General features: G+C 44.0%; 1 protein-coding gene across 3 annotated transcripts in view; it reads right to left on the bottom strand.

Annotated features, from left to right (window-relative positions):
• LOC139687425 (mitogen-activated protein kinase kinase kinase 10-like) overlaps nt 1–22,223 on the bottom strand; it is a 579,116-nt gene that overhangs the window by 23,887 nt on the left and 533,006 nt on the right. For all 3 annotated transcript variants that reach the window (XM_071584559.1, XM_071584561.1, XM_071584560.1), the window contains exons 2-3: nt 2,844–3,024; nt 1,516–1,664 (exon numbers count right to left, since the gene is read on the bottom strand). In XM_071584559.1, the coding sequence (XP_071440660.1) occupies nt 1,516–1,664; nt 2,844–3,024 (330 nt within the window). The remainder of the gene's footprint in view (nt 1–1,515; nt 1,665–2,843; nt 3,025–22,223) is intronic.

Raw genomic sequence — 22,223 nt, 5'->3', positions numbered from 1 at the left:
TTGTTAAATAGAAAGTTGTTGATAGTCTAATGTCATATGGGGGATAGCCTGTCGCAAGGGGAGATATATCTAAACTCAAAGTTAACACCATTGCTACGAATGATTTCTGATCTACTGGTGTTTTATTTAAAATTGGCAACAATCAATTTGATAGTCCTGATTTGCCATCTAACGCTAAGTTCATGGACAAAACATGATATCTAATGGCATTTTTGTGGAAAATCATACAGAAAAATAAATGCACAATGCACCTAGTAACAGATTCAGATGTCTGGCAATATATTCTTAAATAAGAAATGTAACTGATATCCTATTTCATAGGCATTCAAGTATATTAAAGCAGAAATCTAGAAGTAATAAAATAACTAGTCATGTTAAGAAGTCAATATTGTATAGCCTATGTGTGTGTGTGTGTGTTTATGTATATATATATATATATATATATATATATATATATATATATATATATATATATATATATATATAAATAATGGGCTGACACAACATAACACAAATAGAAAAGAATAGACACATATAAAAGAACACTTACACGGTAAATTGTTCGAGCTTTCGGCCCTCTCAGGGGCCTTCTTCAAGAGAGACTGAAAATATGCTATGGATCAGGAGAGGGGAAAGAGTTATGGGCGGGAGGGGAGGTGTGGAGGGAATGCTGGGAGGGAAATTAAATATGGCGGTTAAGGGTGGGAATTTTAAAGGAACGGAAGGATAGAATGTAGGCGGATTCACGAGTTCTCACCTCTATGTTGGTAGCTGAATCAGGTAGGGATTCTAGGATGCTGAGGGAAAAACACTGGTCGAATGAAAGGTTGTGGGAATTGGCGTGTGAAGGGATAGGAAGAGATGAGAGTGAGGCAGAATTACAGGAGTACCGGTGATTATTCATTCGGATGGATAAGGGGGTTAACCTATGTATGTATGTATGTATGTATGTATGTGTGTATATATATATATATATATAACATTTATGGAATGATAAGTGCCATACAAATTTATAAAAAAAATAATATTATAGGCATATATCATCAAGAAATTGAAATTAATATTGATGTGAATTTGCAAATTTTGTTGTGAAGATTTTATCATTTTATTTTACATTCTTAATTATGCATAAATTGGTATAAAGGATAATAAACCTGACTAAGGTTACAAGAGTATATAAAAGTTAGTTAGCCAAGTGTTCATTAGTGACGATCTGGTTCTCTTGAATAAGAAAATTAATATTTTTTCAAAATTTGGTGGATTACATTTATTTTTAGGCCAATTCTTTGGACTGACATAAAAATACCATAATAGGCCATGAGACAGCCCACTAAACTTCTCTCACCATGCTGAACAATATGCTAAATGCAGAAATGCTATTCAAAAATGAATAAACATAACACCAGTAAAAGTAAGTCCCTGTACGGTGTGATCGCCCCACACAATTGTGCGACACAGAGACATGGGGCAAGGGAGTCCAAGTTCTCTCCCTCCCTCTCTTTACTTCAAACTGACCTTCCATCAAGTCTCGCCACGGCCTGGGGCACGTCGATGGTATTGGCAGTGTGAGCTTGTTAACCGCCACTCCATAGGCAACAGCCAGGGCATCGATTCCTTTGTATGGCGTTTCCCCAGTCAATAATTCCCAGAGTAAGACACCATAACTGTTGAAGCAAAACAGAGTATTTTATTCATCAATACTAAGCTCTATCTATTATAGAAATAGCACATTAACTATGAAAATTCATACGGCTTTCACAGATACTTTTATTTTAACATGTTATCATTTACAACATGAACTATAAAGCACACAGGCCTAATCAAGTGTATGGAGAGAATTATTAAATTATATCCAGGAGGTTTAATTACAAGATAACAGGACAATATTTAGATTAAAATGAGACTCCATGGGACAAAATGAGCCAATAATACCAAAGACTGATGACATGGTTCCCCGATACTTCTGAATTTCAAAGTAAAAACTACAGACCAAATGAACAATGCCCACCAGATTAAATCAATGCTTCACTACATACTTTTCACCTGGTGTCCATGGGTGATGGAAACACTTGGGTTACCATAACAAGCAGCACAATGACTGCCTTTGAGTTCTTATTCTCCCTCCAAGATTCATACCCCCCTTGTAGCCTAATATAACCATTTTAATGGAATTAACAAGGAAGTTTGCTTGACTGAAGAGAGCCTCAAGATTTTGCACCTCCCAACTTATTTATTGCATGTTAACACTTATTTTGCACAATGGGTGAATCTCACGAAATGGTAATTCCAGGGATTTATAATGAACGATAAAGCCATTGCACCTTAACCCATACTTATAGTAGTAATTCTAATCAAATTAATCGTAACCAATAAACTACAATAAAACTCTAGGCAGTGAAGGGTACTGGAGGTATTCTTTTAGAAGGATTTAAAATAGTGCAAAAAATGCATCTGGAAAACGTGTTCAGTGCATTCAATAACTATAATGCTTTTGGCCAAATGCATGTGACCAATGACATCTAGGATTAAAATTAAAATCATAGCATATAAAAATATTTAAATATTAATAAATATATATATCCCATCCCTTTCAAATTGCAATTTTCTTGTCAAGGATACCATACCAGAAAATGAATGAGTGAGTAAAACGGTTTACAAAGGAGATATTGAGTATCTTCCGACCGCCCAGAAAAAACTTCACCTATCACACTAACTTTTATTCGAGGATTGAAAAGTGTCCTTGAGAAAACACGGAATAACGCGGCACGGAGCGGAGGGGAGGGATCCACCCTACCGCGCCATCCCCTGTTCGCCCCCACCGTGTGCGCAATAGCTTCACCCACCTCCACACGTCGGATGCCTTGGAGAAGGTCGACGTTTTGATGACCTCGGGCGCCATCCAGGCGTACGTCCCCGCGGCCGACATTCGAGTCGTCTTGTACACCTCCCTCGCCAAGCCGAAGTCCGTGATCTTGAGCGTTTTGAACTGCAGGTCGTCGTTCTCGATGGGCTCGCTCAAGAGGACTGCGGAAGAAAGAGAAACAAAGCAGGGCGTGAGAACATTCGAAGGGTTCGGGATCGTTCCAGCTCGAGAACAGCGGGCTGGGCACCACAGAGGAAGTCCTCGGAAATGGGCCTTCACCTTTATACCCGAAGGAAGACATGGGCAGACCCATTCAGACAGAACCTGGGTGGCCGTAAAAATATAACAACAATGGACGAAATTTCCAGGTCAAATTTCCGATTTTTTCCAGGTTGTTTACCCGAAAATTATAGTCTACAAGACAGATAAGTTAAACAACAACTTAGTCTTTTATAAAATAGTCTTGGTACTTCTTAGAACCAATTTATTCATAAAAAGAAAAATAATCCCCATTTCAAATTGAGGACAAATACAAGATATTATGATAAGCCTTAGTATGACGAATGAAACATAAGTCAAGCGAACTAAGGGTACGTGTAAGGCTCTCAACACTGCCGGAAGGTTGTCCAAACACACAGAGGATAGGGAAATGTGAGGAGGGAAGCGCGCTCCGCCAGGGAACTGCACTAACAGATGATTCAATCGCAAACTAACACAAAAACGCCGTCGCCATAATAGTACAAACCTTCCAGGACCTTTTCGCAACCTCTAAGAACATTTCCAGACTTTTCAGAAACTTATAACATCGCGGATAATTCCAAGTTACTTACACGCCTAGAGATCGCATTCCCACTTATGGTATCTGTCACCTCCTACCTATTGTCCAGTCCCGACACTCATATACTCATCAATACAATTATCTAGATGATAGTTTGGTTTCATTCTCCCTTCCCCAGAATTTAGACAATTATGGCCATTACTGATGAGGCATCACTGTACATCATTCCCTCGTGGTTATCCTTCCCTTCCACCCACTCACCCTCCTCCCTCCCGCCCACAACCTCCTCCCCCCTCTCCCTTCCCCTCCCTACTCATTCCATCACACACAAATTCCTTACGATGAAGATGAGCCGAAATAAAAAAAACATTTTTTCATAGTTTTTTATTTTGTGTCACGTCCAGGATTTAAAAAACCTGAAATCGCCACATTCGTTAATTTTTGCATGTGAACGTCAAACCTGCTTTTTGCAAGCGTGTGTCCACTTAGGTGGTCGGGCGGCCCTCCAGTAACTCACCGCAGCCAACTCACTCAAAGGCCCCGCCATCCTCCCCAACATCACCGTTCCTATCATTTCCGCCCGCCCCGGTGGCGGCGGGAAAACACACTCGCCTGCTAATCCAGAGGTCGCTGGTTCGACTCTTGCCTAGGCAGATATTTCCTTCCCCTGGATGATGGAATGGATGTTTGTGATAGTCTTAATTGTAATGTATAAGGGTTGTGTGGAAGAAGGGACTATGAAGTCTCGATCTCGCCCCAATAAAGTCTTTAAATAAATAAAATAAGTTTTCACACATTCTCCGTTGATTTCCACATCACCTAGTTCCCTCCAGCATGGCTATCATCCCACTATCTCTTGCCTCCGTTACAAAGAACTTCTCCTTCATTTAATCACAATACACGTTTCTTCCAAAGTTCCTCTTTCCTCTTGCATGACAATAAGCACGATACCCCACGGACTTTGCATAAAAATCCCACTTTGTCTTCCCAGTACACTCTTTCCTGCATTCGATAATTCACTTTAATTCCACCACTCTGGTCGCAATCAATGTACAAACCTGGAAATATATACGCTGCATGCCCAATTTCAAAGAGCGCCTAATCAAAATTATAATACTTAGCCCCACACATCACCCTTAATATGTACAACACAATCTACAACAAACAATGAGGTCTTCAACAAAGGAGCCTTCACTGCCTCGAAAGTCGTCGAAGCAATTCTTTGATAAGGCTCTTCCCTCAATAACTTCGCCAAGTCTTTCCTTGCCACGCCACCGTATCGCCCGCCCCACCTCTCCTCCCCTCTCCGCACCGCCCTCTCCCTTTCTTCATGCGATCCCCTACCTCCCAGACATCACACCCTGCTGTGATGTCCATAACATCCTCTTTGACTAGAGCTACATTCATGGTTTGTATAAAAAATATCGGGAAATGTTTCGGATAGATTTATTTCAGATATTGCTACAGTGTCTCAAAATTCTTCTAAGTGCATCCCTTGAGCGTCAACACACTTTTGCCAGCGGCTTTTCCACGACTCGATGACTCCCTGGTAGGTGGATTCAGGAAGGGGCTACGCGCGCAGGCTTCTTTGACGGCACTTAGGGTCCCATTGTGGTGTCATTTGAGGGGGTTTTTCACTAATTGGAATAGGAAATAGTCTGCTCGCGTCAAGTTGGAACTGTAGGAGGGCTGGAGAATCGTCGCAATGCCGTTGCAGAAGGTCTTCGCAAGCAGACACTCGACTCTGCTCTAGGACGTCCGTCAAGACCTTCGGGACGAGTTTAGATCAGATCTTTCGCATCACCTAATATTCAGTGATAATGTTGTGCACTATCATCTTATCAATGCACATTGGATCAGCGATCATGCGCACACTTAACCGACGGTCGGAATTCAGCACTTCACCCACACGTTAGTTACCGATACTTTTAATACAAACCTCGTACGTGTATATCCTTCATTCCCTCCCTCTCTCACTCACATAAATTAAAATATAATCGATGGAGAAGGCACTGATTAGTTTCCTTGCGACTTCCTGGATGACTGTTGAACATGGTAAACACAGTTTGCTCCATCAACCGACGCCCCTCGTCCCTCTCTCTCCCCCCGCCCCCCGTAATCGCGGGTGCATGGCTCGCCTCTCGCCCCGCAACCGTCAGAAGAGGCAACGCCTTCGAATGAGGCCGCGAGATGCACTTTCTGCTCCCTCGCACATTATCCTCCTCTTACACCGCCATTCCCAAGCTACTCGTGGACACACCAAGTCACACGGATAGCCAACCGCGCCACCGTTGCCCACCCTCTCTGTGGTCCACCAGTACGTAGAACGTACGGGCGGTAGTTGTTCGCCATCCTTTCCATTCGGTTGACTCGCAGCGGCGGTCTCGAAAGCGAGTGAAAGCGGTATTTTGAACTGATTGTTTCTCTGCAGTCGACCAAACTACGTACGCGTCCAGCTCTTTTGCGTGTTGGCTTCTATCATCGCCCTGCTTCCATCGCGCGCCGATTACGAGTGTGTGTACATGCATGCCGTTGTTGCATACTACCTTGATCAAAAATTTCCCGGAATTTATTCAGAAAATTAAAAATACAAGTTTATTCATCTAAATCTATATTGTCCCCTTCAAAGTAATCCCCATCGACTGCAACACACTTATGCCAGCGCTTGATCCAATCCTCGAAACATTTTTTATATTCGGTTTTCGGTATGTCCATCAGTGCTTCCTGCGATTTTTCCATTACTTCCTCTCGGCTGCTAAAACGCGTTCCCCGTAATGGTTTTTTAACTCGATTGAACAGAAAGAAGTCACAGGGAGCCAAATCAGGTGAATTCGGTGGCTGTTGGATGGTATTTGTTGCATTTTTCGTCAAAAAATTACGAATAATGATAGCACTGTGCGACGGTGCGTTATCATGGTGCAAAATCCACGAGTTTTCTGCCCACATTTCTGGTCTCTTTCGGCGAATTGCTTCACGCAAACGTCTCATAACGCCCAAATAATACTCTTTGTTTACTGTCTGGCCTTCTGGCAAAAATTCATGATGCACTACACCATTGTAATCCATGAAAACCGTCAGCATTGCCTTCTTTTTTGACTGAAAACGACGTGGTTTTTTTGGTCTCGGCTCATTTGGTGAACGCCATTCACTTGCCTGATGTCTGGATTGCGTGTCGTACTCATAAACCCACGTCTCGTCTCCAGTAATGATCCTTTTGATGAATGTGGGATCGGATTCAGCCTCGCAAATCATGTCTTTTGCGACGTCAACACGGTCTCTTTTTTGCATGAAATTGAGGTCTTTTGGCACCAACTTTGCTGCTACACGACGGAAACCCAAATCATTAACCACAATGTCTTGGGCGGATCCATAGGCAATGTTCAAGTCCTCCGCTATTTCTCTGATGGTTAATTTGCGGTTATTGACCAACATTTCTTTTATTACTTTATCAATTTTTTCACCGACTTTCGATGTCGATGGTCTGCCACTGCGTTCATCATCTTCGATTGACTCACGACCACTTCTGAACCGCTCGTGCCACTGGTAAACGACCGTTTTTTTTAGAGAATCGTTGCCGAAACACTTTTCCAACATTTCCAACGTCCGTGCGCCACTAAATCCGTTTTTTACGCAAAATTTAATACAAGTTCGTTGTTGCAAATTTAAATCCATTTCTGCAATTGTAAAAAATCGCCAACACACACAGAGATAGATGTACTCTTGACTACGTAACTTTTGCAAATGTCAAGTTATGACACTAAGATTTAAAGGGAATATCAACAACAGATGTACCAATTTAACAAAAAAAAACAGAACTCAAATCGGAACGATGGGAGCGCCACACGGTGGTTATTCCGGGAACTTTTTGATCAAGGTAGTATATGTTATGTCGTAAAATGAAAACAGTTGTTTCATTGCGGACATGAATTACCGCATTAAGTTAATAATAACAATTTGATAATGCACATGAGAGGCAAACATAATATTTCTTTGCATCACCTCCGTCACAGTCTCATGTATAAGATACTTCACGTGGCGTGTAGCTTCTTCCTCGACTCTCTCTCCCTCTCTCTCGCTCTCATTTTCAGCCAGCATTCCTTCTCCCTCTACGTCTCTCTCGTGCGCGTTAGCCCAGCATCCATTTATACTTATTTCTTTTACACACACACCCCGTTTTCCTTAATTAATACAGAATATTTTATACATCATCAATCGGGATCTTTCGACATTTATATGGAGGAATGTACAGAGAGAGAGAGAGTTTATACTTTACCGCAATTTAAGTTTGCACTTCTGTCGGGAGTTGACGCGCACATTTTTTTATTTTGCCCTCGCAATATTTACTTCAAAATCATTTTAGATCAGTGCAAACAAATAAAAAATTAGTACATCTTTTGGTCGCCTTCTGATGCAATTATCGTATTTGGTCTCCACAAAATCTACGAACCAGGAGGAATGAAGGGGATCAGGATGGTGCGGTGGCTAACGTACTGGCTTCCCACCGAGACACCCCGCGTTCGAATCCTGGAAATGGCAGATATTTTTCAGGGGTATCCCGATTCCTATTTGAGGTGCTTTGTGGAGATCACTTTGACTGCGTACGGCGTCCGTCGGATGGGACGTTAAACTTCGGGCTCCTTGGCGCCTTTCTTTAAGAGTAGGCCAGTGTCGACGCCGGGATTCTCTCCACCCTTACTCTCCCATCCATCCCCAATGGCGCAAATGACCTTAGCTGTCGGTCGACTCCCCTAAAACTACTACTACTACTTCGAGTAACGACAAAAAACATGTATTTTTTCTTAAAAAAGCGGACGACGAGCACAAATGTGGCTGCCCTCCATTTGAGTCACAAAGAGATGAAGTCTACTGTTTGGTACGGCCAAAGAGGCGCCACTTGACGCCAGGCATCCTTGAAAGGGAGATTCGAACACCCCTCCCACTCCCAAACACTCCTTTCATACGCGCCCAGACGAAGAAATGTCGCGGCGAACATTTGGCGGTTCTTCCGAGTGAAGAGATAGGAGCCGCGGGTGTGCCAGAGGACGGGCGATCCAAAACATGCGCTCGACCCGCTGCCCCGAGAACGGCGAGATCAATACGCAAAACTCTGAAGATCAAATCGTAAACCGAAAATGAAACTTCCGAATAAGCGGATCATGTAATTCATGCTAGTCACGAATTGATTCAGTTCTAGTTATTTCAATTTACATCGCAAACCTGGGATGCGTCTCCGAAAGCTGAAGTCGGTTCACAATTCCCATTAATTTGCGCGTGCAGAGTCTGTTGGTGTAATAAACCGTATGAGCGAATTTGCATGCTTTACATCACATTCAAACTCTACTCAGAGACTTTTTGAATCGAACTGTAACCTTGAGGAATTGCCTCCAGGTCTTTGAGCCGTGAGGATGAGCATATATTCGAGTATTTTCTGATGGGGACAAGGAGTGGAGAGGAGTTATCTGGAAGCAAGAGGAAAGCCAACGACGAAGCAGAAAATGCGTTGACGGGAGAAGAGGGTATGTGGCAGTAACAGTGCGTGAAGAAGATACTGCAGGGTTGATCAGGTCGTCATAGAAGGGAGTGTGCTGTTTTTATAGCGTACAACATGAAGGCATGTTACGAAAAACTGAACGAGGTAATAATGTATGGTGCACAGTAGGACATTTTCGCGATATTTAGAAGATAATAGTCATTACGAGTCGTCCAAAGCCTGTCTTCATTAGGGTGAAGGATTGAGACTCTGTTGAATGCACAGAAGGGACATGACTCGGTCGATTACATTCAAATGAAAACATTTAAGGTTCGCGTTTATCATGAAATTGCCAGATAAATATTGCCGTCGGCGAGACTCGATAAATGATTCGGTTATTTTGGAGGTGTCTCAGGGAGTCTATACATGGATTCCATTCAATTGCACATATCGCTGCGCGTGTTGTTCCCTCTGGTTTGTCAATTGAATGGCATAATATATCCAAAAATTTTCGAGCGGGGAAATAACCCTTGATCGAAAATAAACGGTCCTAGTCGACATAATTAAAAAATGACAGCGGTCACGGTCAGTGACATTCTAGTTTCTCTAGTGCAAGATTCATTTAGCTTAATTTAGAAAAATATTGAAGGCGGGGGAAAGAGGTTTCACGTGAGAGACGCAGGGTTCATTACAGCTTGACCTACCAGGGTTGCCAACACCTCCGTATTTCTCTGGAAACGACCGGGATTTGACATTTACCCTGAAATTCGCGCCCTTCCCGTATTCAGGCCCGCCACTCCCGCTTGCACCCAACGAGACAACCATGGCACCAGCATGTCGATCGGGGGACTTCTGCCGACCCCTCCACCCTCCCTCTCTCCAAAATGCCGACCGATTCCATCGGCTGCGCCCTGATGGCTGCCTGTCCTTCCCTTGCAATTCCCTTGACCCTCGGCCTTCCTGGCCGCCTTCCCTGCACTTAGGTACATCTACTCGACAGTCGGCCTGGGAGGCGTATTCTATGAGACCAAGAATTTTTCAAATTGGAACAACTTATGTGTCGGACAATATATGGACGAGGTCAGAGGCGAGTTTCCGATCAAAGTGTACCACCTTTCCGGCGAGAAGTCACACACCCAACGAATAAAGGTCTATGTAAAACGAGCCACGGCGCCGAAGCTCGTTCTGCCATTCTACTACTGCCGAAATACTTTGCATTCATAAGACAAAAGCATGGAAGAGGCGATGAGTGAGTGTAGGGCTAGTGAGGACCCGTTCATATTACTCATGTTATCAGATCGTTCTATTTGGCCGCAATCACGCAGGTATAAACGTTAAGCAGGTGTCTCCGGCCGTAGGAGCACGAATTGTAGCGAATGCAATTGCCATTGCCATTTAGAAGAAAATTAAATCAAAGATTTGAATTTTTTAAATTATTTCTAAGTATGAAACGCCTAAAAATCATTCTTACCTTCATTATATGTACATTTAAAATTGGATTCCTATTAATTGGAAAGATTTACCTCGGTGATACATTGATTACGATTCGATGAAAAACGGAAGTGTTTCATTTTGACTCCGAATACCCATATTTATGCTCAAAAATATTATATAGCGTGGATTGACGCTTACTATAGAGGTAATATTAATATTTGAGTAAAATCACTCAAATTTAAAAGCGATGGAGTGTCGTCGTCACACCACGACGGTATGTTGTTTTCATTTCAGAGTGTATAATCGAATAGTCGCAATTAGTTCCTGAAATCCTGAGAGATCCCGTCAAAGTGCGCTTCCTGGCCAATGAGAAATGCACCCTCCACCGTTCACTTGGTGAATGGCAGAGTCGCTTTCAAGATCACCTCCCGGTGCTCCCTCTCCTCCTGGTATCCCCGCATTAACGAGCCCTTAGGGAGCCGGCAGTCTATTCTACACCGCGCCGCCGGTGCATCGCAGCCCGGCGAGGGACGAAGTATGGCAGGATATGGACGAGATGGGGGCGATGGAGGGACGAAGGTCACCCCCGGTCAAACGGGAGCGAGTCCGCCCGCACACGCATATCAGATTACGGGCATGCAATCCTATTCCCGAGATCATTCAATCGTCACGCGATTACGGGTAGGAAGATGTTTTATAAGCCGCAGCGACGGGCGGTCGCGGTCAGCCGTTAAACGACTTAAAGCGATTAGCGAGATCAGCAGTCAAGAGGATCAAGAGATTCGTCGCCATTCGTTGTCCGTCGCCGTGGACAACTCTCCTCCCGCGTCCGCGAAGGTGCCACCCTTTCCCGACCTACGGCGGATTCATCCAAATACACTGGACACAAAGATAAAGGGAAATGCAAAAGAGAGGACACTCTTTTCGGATATTTCGGCGGTTTCCGCTACATTGCATTACAGGGAGAATTAGGCGAGAACGCGAATCTCAATCAAGAACTGCGAAGAATTACTTTTAAGCAAAATTCCACGCGATTTCATTTTCTTATAATTTACTACAACAAAATTACTTTTCATTACTTCATTCTGAATTTGTTATATCACACCGAATTTGTTGAACTTTAGGAATTCTGTGTAAGCACTAACTGACAAAATTTTCTAACAGTACGATGGAGATGTGTCGGTGATGAATTTTCAACAGGGTATAGTTGATGATATTCGCACTGTTGATGGCTGGATTCTTTTGTTTCGCTATGCCCTCTACCGCCGGAGCCTCGCCACTACACTCTGATCTGATATCAGAATTCCATTGCACGCGAACTGCGATCGCAGCTCCATTAAAAATAAGGCTTCTTTATTTTGCAAGCTGTAAATAGGAAGGCAAATCTTCCGACGCAGACCGAACGAGGTCAAATCAGTTACATTCGCTGAGGTCAAGTATTGGTATAACAGCTCTGGGCAGTTACACTTCATAGATGATGACAAGCCAGTGCTCTCAGCCACGCGAGCGACACTCGGCCCTTCTTCGCAAGAAAGGAAAGGAGATCGCTAGGTGTAAGCGCATCGATATATTCCAAGAAATAACTAAGGTGCCTCTTCGCCGCCATCGTAGATCGGCAAAGACACAACTGCATGCCATATCGAAGACTTCCAGGCAGCGTCATCAATGACGTTGATTGCCCTCAAATCATTTTACTTAAATAATCAGGAACTGCATTTTTCTCTCTGAGATGCGATGTCATTTGTAGAATAATTTAGAGTTCGTAGAGTAATTTCTTAAAATAAAACATAAACAACGACCAGAAAGTTGGTTTGGTGGGTGGGGTTTGTTTGCACTGCTGTTTTTTATTTCATATTTGTTGTGCAATTCAAATTTATGCATCCAGAAAATGCAACCAGGTTTTCAACACGCATGAAACCTAAGATTAGCACTACACTTGTGGACATATATTAGACCAGCTCGGTGACACGGATAACCAATCTAACACTACTTAACGTAATATCTACGCACGAGTAGTAAGGACATCAAAGAAAGAACTGCGATGGGTAAAAAAAACTTTTACATTGAGAATGTAGTCACTGTCAAGGCGAATGATTTTTACACTCTGAAATGGTAACATTGCAATGCACATATTGCGGATGACTCCGTTAAAAGTTACTGGCGCGGGATCTCACGCAGTTTATTAGATTACAGGTGTATTCCTGTAGAGAATGTTTTTTGGACGGAATGAAGGGAAGTACTAAGTGGAAGTCTAGAGAAGTATTCGTTCTGATTTGTGGTTTCAGAGTTTCCAGGGTAGTTTTAGGTAGGATTCATTATCGCAGCAGTGATTAGTCTTCGTGGAAATCAAGGAACTATCTCAAGCGGTAAACTAGGTAACGGAGACAATAGTAATGATGCATGTTTAGAGCTATGGATGTGCTCACAATCGGTCACACGCAACAGAACTGGAGATTCTGTTGGATTTATTTAGCCTTAGTCCGGAAATCGCACTTTTTGACCTTTTACATCGGATTATTCACAGCGATAACAATGGACACGATTACAAAAACCCAGGCTCTAGGCGGAGGAAAACCCACCCAGGCGGGAATCGAACCCGTCGAACCCTTGGAGTGGCAGACGAGCACGTTAACTCGCCGCCACCGGTGCCGGCAAATGCCGAACGATGCCTCGCGGAAGGAGGGTGGGGCCCTCTCCCTTCCGGCGCCTCCCCTTCCACAGAAGCGGACGGAAAAAACTTCCCCACACGGAGAGCGACCGGAAAAGCCCTTCACCTTTCGATGCAATGTGCGCCTTTGTCCAACTCGCAATATTTTTCGCGGCGGAGGAGGTCACCGTGTGACCCAAAAATCACAACGGGGACACCATAGCCAAAGAACACGACAGAAATGGATCGAAGATTTAACATTTGCTCACTGAAAACAGTCGCGTCGGCAAATGAACATATTCCCGAAGAATGCGGCCACGTATTTTTGAAATATTTCAGTTATGGGAAACGGGAAAGCGTCTCTCACTGTAATTAACATGAAACCCGGAATTTTGGCTTCATGAATCACGAAGACACAGTGCCCAAAGAGTTAATCGGAGTAATCGACTTCGAGGGCGTTTCCAGCCGCCGTGCGGAGGTTTCCTCAACACTTCGGCGGCGGATGGGATTATCGCGTCACGCCCAGCCGTGCCCTGCCATTAGCGACCACAGCGGGGGCAGCGGATGGACGGCGAAGAGAATTCTGAGGGTAGTACGATAGGTAGTAACCGTACTTTAAATTACCCCTAGAAGGCGAGCTATACGGTTATCGTTAACGTGCCAAAAATACGTTTATTGATTATTTACGAATAGATTTATCGTTATCACGTAATCAAATCACTCAAAAAAGGAACAAAATATACCTACCGATAACTAATAAACGCCTTGATAGTAATTTCAGTAGTTTCGCAGTGTTTACCAAAAGATTACTTGATTGCAAACACAACACCAGATATTCGAAAGTAGATGACACTTTTGTTGCGCTTTGAGGTGCACGAAGTCTCTTCGCATGGGTCGTTTTCAACGCTCGCGCAGTTCATCGAATTCTCTCCGAATGGTAGATTGAATTCCATTTTGTTCGAATGGAAAATCCTCGCTCACCGCAACGTCCACTAAGGGCGTGCAATCGGACCTCGATTTCGATCGATTGCGATAGTTGCGGTCGAGAAACTGTTCCTCGTTGCTTTGTTGGGCCTGCCTCTGACAGTGGCGCAATTCTTATATCCTCCGTCGATCAAAGGCCATCGGACTCTCTCGTCCCGTACGCGACAGATGAAATTGAGTTTCATCTACACGCAGGGGGAGCTACGACATAAGCTTTGGATCTAGCACTGTATTTCCTGAACACCGTACAGATTTTAAACTCACGATGACACAGGATATATTGTACATGCATAAAAATACTAATCCAAGCCAAGCCAAAAAACCGCACATGATGATACATCAGGTGCGGTTTTTTGATCTTTCGACAACGACCAAGAAAAATGAGACCTCACTCACCACAAGATACACCGGCTTCGATGCTATGCATTGCCTATCATTCCAAAAGGAACTCTCATGGAGAACCATTCCAAAATTTTAAGGGTTATGTATACTATATACGAGGGCCGTCGATGAAAGAGACCTGGAGCTGACGAAAATATTTTCAGAAATTCTACAATTTCATAAATGATAAAAATTGTTTTCATACAAATTCAAAATATTCGAATTCTCAACCTCAAATATATTAGAGGCTAGAAAATAACATGTGCGTAGCAATTATAGATTAGGGGTTAGGAAAAAATTTAATATTAAACACTAAATACGATATTTCTTTAGATATTTTCAAATGTATTCGTTGGGCGAAACTATTAATTAAGGAGAAAGCTACAGTCACGGATGGGAGCTATTTGCTTACAAATTTCAATCAATGTGACCTCATTACCGTTACACTACCATGTTTAAACATTTTCATTGATTAACGTCGAATTATTCAGGTACATTTTTTAAAATACTGTATTTTAATAAATAAAACAGCGTCAAACCTCGGATTCATGCTAAGTTGCGTACTTATCGAATCATTATTCCAGTCGGTGGATATAATGGAAGGAAGTGAAATAGAATTTCGATTTACAGTTGGAATATGTGATTGAGGCGGAAGAACAATCCCTTATTTAGAAAGTATTTTCCAACGGATAAAGTGGTATAAACATTAAAAAGAAATCCAATTTGGTACAAAAGATTTTACATGGATAAGGTAAAACAGGGGACAGTGATAAAGGACGCAAAGGAAAGATTAAAGATTTATGCGAGGGAGTTTTGCAAGGCTCGGAAACTTGGTCGTTGAGTTACGAGGATAAGAGTATACTGACGGCCTTTGATATGTAAGTGTGCGGAAGAATGAAAAAATAAAATGGAATGAGATTGGTAGCAAACGAAAAATCGCTAGGCAGGGCAGGGGAAGAAGGAAGGTTAAGTAACTGGAAAGCATTAGGTGTTCCACTGCGTTGGTTGTCTTCAGGTGACGGCAGTTTCGGCCTCGTTCAAGAGGACATCTCCAGGTTTCCGCTTCAACCTGAAGATACCCTCTGGAAAGAGGACGAAACTGACGTCATCTGAAGACAACTAACGCCCTGGAACAACGAAAGTCTTCCAGTAACTTGCCATGAAACTCCAAGGAAGCCTACGCCAAAAGAAGGAAGATTGCTGGGAGAAATTACACGAGGCAGGAGAAGCGGGAATCAGGGCATATTGAATGATGAGGGAATGTGGCATGAAATGTGATAGAGGGGAGAGAATGCCAGGTAGGCGAAGCTAGGGGAGGGAAAGAGAATGTGTTTGTTGGGCGGCAGGGAGAAGGGAGGCAGAAAGTGGGCGGAATCCAAGAAGGGTTTGGTGTCACGCACGGCTTTCGGGTTTTTAGCCATATGTTAAGTGGGGGTCAGTGTAGAAGTGGCTCGTCCTAGCGTCCATCCAGAACCAACTTCTGACCTGTAAAATATTGCAAATAACCGTTGCAGTATTGATGTTTTCTAGTTTTTTTTAATGCCCCGGGGTGAAAGCCTCCGGAGGCCAGCCGAGGGAGGCCTATGACTGCAGCGCCCTCCGCCGCCGTTCCTCCACACCCGCAGATGGGGGAGCCGAGGCGTGCGTGGAGCACGCGGCCGTCGGTCAGGTTGCGCGAGACCCCCCTCACCCCCGAGGAAATGCACCCCCCGCTTCCCTGGGCGGCACTCTCCCTCCCGCGCCGGGGCGATGAAAGCCGCAATGCAGCAGTCCGGGAGGAGCCGATAATTCCATAGGGGGGTGAAGGGAGGGGCCCCCTGGAAATGCCCCGCTTCCAGAGTGCCGACACCAAGTGCCACTACCACCCCCTGAGTGCACCATCCGTCCCCCGCGCCCAAAGACGCGGGATGATGCACGCACTGTTTCCCCTCCAGGCGGCGCGTGCCCCTCTCCCGCCCGATCTCAATCTCGATGCGCGACGCGGAGTGACAGACGGGTGGGGGTCGTCGTCTCCCCCCCCTCCTCCACTTCCCACCCTCCCCCCTATGACGTACTGAGCGGGTAGGTAGAGAGGGAGGCAGTTGCGAGATACGACGATAGATGGCTCCGATGGTGGAATCGTTCGATTCGGCGACGATGCAGATTGTTCCTCCCTCCCCATTCCACCGCTCAGAAACAAACATCCCCCTCCCACATATGCCAAGGAGAGACGCCCGTGTGTCGAACTGGAGGAGACGCGCACGATGCACTCTGCACTCCCAAACATGAATTGTTTGCCGGACATGTGGGGATTGGGAGAGGCGCGGAACGCCGCAGTGAAATACTCCGACGGGAAAAGCCGTGTGAAAGTGTGTAAACGAGAAAACAGGATGACCCGAGAAATTAGAACAAATAGCCATTTGTCAAGCGGCTGAACGTGACAATCGCGCCGGTGCTTCAGAGATATCCTTTGGTAAATATACTCGGAGAAAATTTAAGAGATGTGTTTTATTTGGGAATAACTTCCGAGTATTCGAAGAGCTTCGGTAAGCAACGGTGTAGCTTGAGCTGGGCGAATATGCTACGAAACGAGAGCGCAAATTACAGAAAACACCTTCACCGACGTAACAACTACTCCTCGACGAGTGAAAGATTAGGACAGCACATGGCGGTCAATAATTGGTCCAAGGAAACACACCTAAACTATGATCGACGCCTTATTCGGCAGTCACAGACTCAAAATTCAGAAGTCAATAGGCACAGCTAATGTGTGCTAAAAATAAAGTCATAGACCCACCAATGAGAGCCGGGTCAGCAGCAATGAAACTTATACCGGAAGAAATCTACTCTCTCCACTGAGTGCCTCGACTGGAAGTCCCAACAGCATGGTAGACTTATCAAAACACTGCTGACGATTCCATTTCAGCAGAAGTACATAAACCACTCAGAATTTAATGGCAAATTAAATGACTGCGTGTCAAAGTTTCCGCGTTCTATTCATACAATTCAATTATACTTTCAGCAATATGCACAAAGACGAAGTCACACTAAAAAACGTGAAAGTTATAAAAAGTTCATGAAAACGGGAGCAATACGCAATTAGCTCCACTTCCTCCGTTTCTATGTGAATAAATCACCCTTCTTTGTTCGAAGCACAAATGAACCTGGAACATGAAATTTGTAGAGTGGACCTGAACCTGTGTATTTTGAGGCATACAGGTAAAAGAGAAGTCATCTATCTCTACAGTGTACTCTTATTTTATGGAAAATATATTCATGAATTGCGCTCCAGTTCCAGTTTACGTACTTTGTCGAATGATTCCTTAAAATCCACGAAGCATACAAATACATCCTGGCTATACTCAACGTTCCTTTACACTATTCAAAATAATCATCTATTAATAAAAACTTACACGAAATACTTCTGTGGTATGCAAATGGAGAATATAATTTGTGTAGAGAGGAAGAAGGAAGTCTAATAAAGGGGTCACAAAAGCAGCAGGGAAAAGTCGAAGTTTCGAGGTGTAGCACCCGCGGTTGCTCACGGCATTCTGGGACCAAAAGAATTACTCGGCCAGTTGAGGGTCAACGGACGTCAATGGGGATTCAAAGCAGCCAGCATCCACTTAAACTCCAGTCATAAAACCACGTACGAGGAAGCTGGAAGTTACATTATCAGTATATTTTATCAAGAACGGTCACCCATTCAAGGTTGGCTTTCAATGGCCAGAAGGGAACTCAGCACCGCATCACTTCTCTAAGTCCCACCTCACACGCCACTAATATACAAGTACTCACACAGTGGCAGTGAAACGCTTGTCAATTTTCAATTCTTCCGCTTCGCACACGGGAACGTTAGCAACTGGGATCGGGCTACCATCGCGTGTTCAAGCACCTCCGACTCAGCGCTGATTGTTGCTCGAGGAAGTGCCTTCCTGGGATTTGACTGGATTCAAATACTTTTTATATCTCACTCAAAATATTCCCTTGGAAGCTTTCCTAACATATGTACTTGTAACTCGTAAATACAATAGGTTATTTCCTGCAGCATTGGATTAAAAATTGGACTCCGGCGTACCACTTGATATTGTGATATTTATCACAGGTTAGTAGAGGGTATGGAGAAGGATGGAAAAGGTGAAGTGGACTGTAAGTAAAACAAACGAGGATGAGCTAGGGTAGCCATGGTGGGGGAGAAGAGAGAGGATATTTGGGGAGAAATTAAAAGGAGGCAGGAAATATGGATCCTATAGGCAATGCGATATTGGAGATTTTGATAGAGCGGAAGACAGGCAAACAAGGAAGGGGTACGAATAGGATTGGATGGATGGATGTTGGAGCATGGAGCATGTTGGTTGGCATGAGTTTAGGAAAGAAGTATACGGAACTGAGGATCTGAAAAGGGACCCACAGTAGTGTCCGATTCCAGGTTATGTTATTTTGTTAGGAGAGAAAAGTAAATGTATTTTTTTACAACTGTTAACGCTGTGTCAATCAAAACTTACCATAACCGGCATAATATCAATAATAATAATAAAATTAGGTAAAGAAGTTAGCACGGAGAGGAGGGAGTGGACGACAAGGGCATCGAATAAACAAGAAAAGAGATTACAGAAATCCTTGATCGAGAGCGCAGTCCCGGACACTTGATCGATGAAGCGTAGATGCTTGGTTGGAATTTGGGATGGGTCCGTGGGAGAAAATGAAAAACGTAAGATGGACGTAGAGAAACCAGAAACAAGTACGATACATGTTGTGGGAGGAGAGAGGGTTGTATCCCACGCGCACTACGGCATCGCCCATCCCGAAAGTGGTGGTGGCCGCTGAGGGAGCCCCGAATTCCCGCCTCTCTGTACGGCGTCGGCACACCACCATCCATGGCCACCTTGACCCTCCGTGCACTGAGCATGGAGGCGGCCGTGGCTGAACCCGACTCCACTTAGGAATCGCGCACGGGCACTCGCGACATGCCCTTCCCCGCCCCTTCCTTCGGTCCCCGACTCCCCCGCTCGGAAGGAACACCTGTTGAGCGCACGCACTCACGCAGTTCCGCGAATGCAAGCGAATGGAGAAGATGGTCACCATTCAGTAGAGTCAACCGACTAAGGTAGGTTTCCGATGGACGGTGGGACAGCACACGGATAAACCATTGAGCCCAGCCCCCCCCCCCCACACGTAACACCCGGGTACCGCAAAACCCGACACCAATACACACCCTTCTTCGACCTTAAAAACCATTACTCGACTCCCATCTACATCCCTTTCTCGCCTGACGAACATTCTCCCTCTATCACAGTCTTCAGCATCACATTGCCTCTCTCAATATGCCCAAAAATCCAATCCGCCTACCACCTTTGAATGCCTCCCAACAAACCTACCCAAACTGCTTCGTACGTTTTCCTTTCCGCCCATTTCTGCCAATCGACACCCTTTTCTAATCTAAGCACAAAGCTCATCCTGAAAGGTGGCATTTCTCTAGTTTATACCCTCAAAATCAAATGTTTAACTTAGACCAATTTTTTTCAGAACGCCAACAGCATGGTTTTCCTAATCAGTGAATCTCATTCCATGTCTAAAACACTGATTCTGTAGTGCGTTCAGTTGTGATTACAATTCTTTGGCCTTCCGGCTACATCAATGTTGACGCTTGGTCTGTTTTTATGAGTTCCCAACGGAATGTCTTTCCTACCTCCGGCTCACGTAGTTTTTCTTTCTTCCCCATGTTTAAAAGCGCGAGTGATAATGGGAGACATTTATCCCCCCATTACTCATTTATTTACCCCCCTCCCAATCACTAACACCGCATAACCCCATTCTCCGCCCACCACTCACACTTGATAGAAGTCTTGAGACTTGTACACAAGTTTGCCATTTCTTCTGCAGTCAATAAAACATGTTCGTGTAGATACATCATAAGATTACCAATTTGAGTATTCGATACCATACACTCGTTAGAGATTATTAATTATTGGAGTAATCCACTGGTTAAGGTGGGTTTTGGATGGACACAAAACCGATTAATTCTCTTGTCTCTCCTGACAAACACAACCCAACATTGTACTCTACAACGAGCCCCTCCTCATCTCCGTATACAGAGATGTATGCAGTTCCTTCTTCCCTTCACTTCGTCCAACATCCCTATCCTATTCCTTGACTTCCTTCCTCATTTGCCTATCATTCTGCCCTCTATCACAGTCTTCAACATCCAATTGCCAGTCAATATACTCTGCATCCATTTTCCTGTATCCTTATGATTCCTTTTAACGACCCACCCTCCTAGCAATTTCCCAGCAAACCAACCAGTGAAAATGGAGTTATACAAACAGACTTCGAGAACCTCCTTTTTCTTTCGCAGGAGCATCGTATTTGGTATTGGCGATTGTAAATATAACAAGGAATATTGTTTTACAAGTATTGTTTGCTTGTATTGGTATGTGTATGTATAGTATTTGTATGTATTGTATGTGTGTACGTCGTACATTTTGTTAGCCATTAATTAACTAGGTAGCTAATGTATTGTGTTACTGTATGTTAGTCCTAAGATATATGTATTAATTTCATTGCTATTTATAAACAATTTGCGTAATTTATTTATAAGTTTAATATTGTAAATGTGTGACGAGAGTTAGGTGGTAGAAGAAACTCCACAGTTTCAACCTCGCCCAAAAATAAAGACTACTATCCATCTATCCTGCCTCACCATACCTAGCTCTCCCCCGTTTGTTTCCCTGTCTGCTAATTCACCATCTCCATCCGTCTCCACACCCACGTTTCAAAAGCCTCCAATCTACTTCCATCATCCTGCTTCAGTGACCATGTTTCCGCGACGTACATAACTACGCTCCATATCAAAGTTTTAACGAGTCTTTTCTTAACATCCTCACTCAACGCTCCAGTCATCAATTCTCTCCTTCTTGTTAAAGCCTTTTTGGCTAGGGAAAATCTTCTCCTTACGCTCCTAATAATTTGACCATTTTGGTCAAATTTCGTCACTATAGGATACATAGACATAAATGAACGCAAACATAAAACCGGTCAAAATGTGTTCACAAAACGAGGAAACAATAATCGCATCGAGCATTTTCGCGGCAACCTTGATGCCGATTTATTAACCAGAAATCGATAATTCACCGAGCGTGGCTCTGGCATAGAGAAAGAGAAAAACAATGCTGGCGTGACATGATCACGACCATACATCCTAACCACAAAGGACGTCTAATAGGCATCGTCCATTCAGCTCGTGATACGCCGTGGCAATCGCCTCCGGCCGAACCGAGAGGGAGGCTGCTGCCTCCTGGGCCACTTTAAGGAGCTCGGATGATTACACTTGCGCGCGTGTCCGACGAAAGGAGCGCTCCTTATAATTAGTCCCGTCTCGTTTACGAGCTAGATATCCGTCGGTCGGAAAAAACGAAGGGCAGTGAAAGAAAGAAAGGTACGCGTCGGCAGGATACTTAGATGAAAGAGCACAATCAACAAAAAGCTATAAAAATGATTCTTAATTATATCCTACGACGCAGCTTAAAACACGAGGAGGAAGGAAGAAAAACACGATGAGGATGGGATTCAAAACCACACGCGCAAGGTGGGGAAATACTATCAGTAAAACCGATAATTTATATTAGGAGAAGTTTAATTTGGACAAAAGTTTGTTGATAATTACAAAATAAATTCGACAAATTATGCT

Source organism: Hetaerina americana, unplaced genomic scaffold (assembly GCF_022747635.1).
Source record: "Hetaerina americana unplaced genomic scaffold, ioHetAmer1.1.p SCAF_2, whole genome shotgun sequence".
Classification (NCBI taxonomy): Eukaryota; Metazoa; Arthropoda; class Insecta; order Odonata; family Calopterygidae; genus Hetaerina; species Hetaerina americana.
Note: the sequence above shows the minus strand (reverse complement) of the source record. Positions and strands in the feature narration are given on the sequence as shown.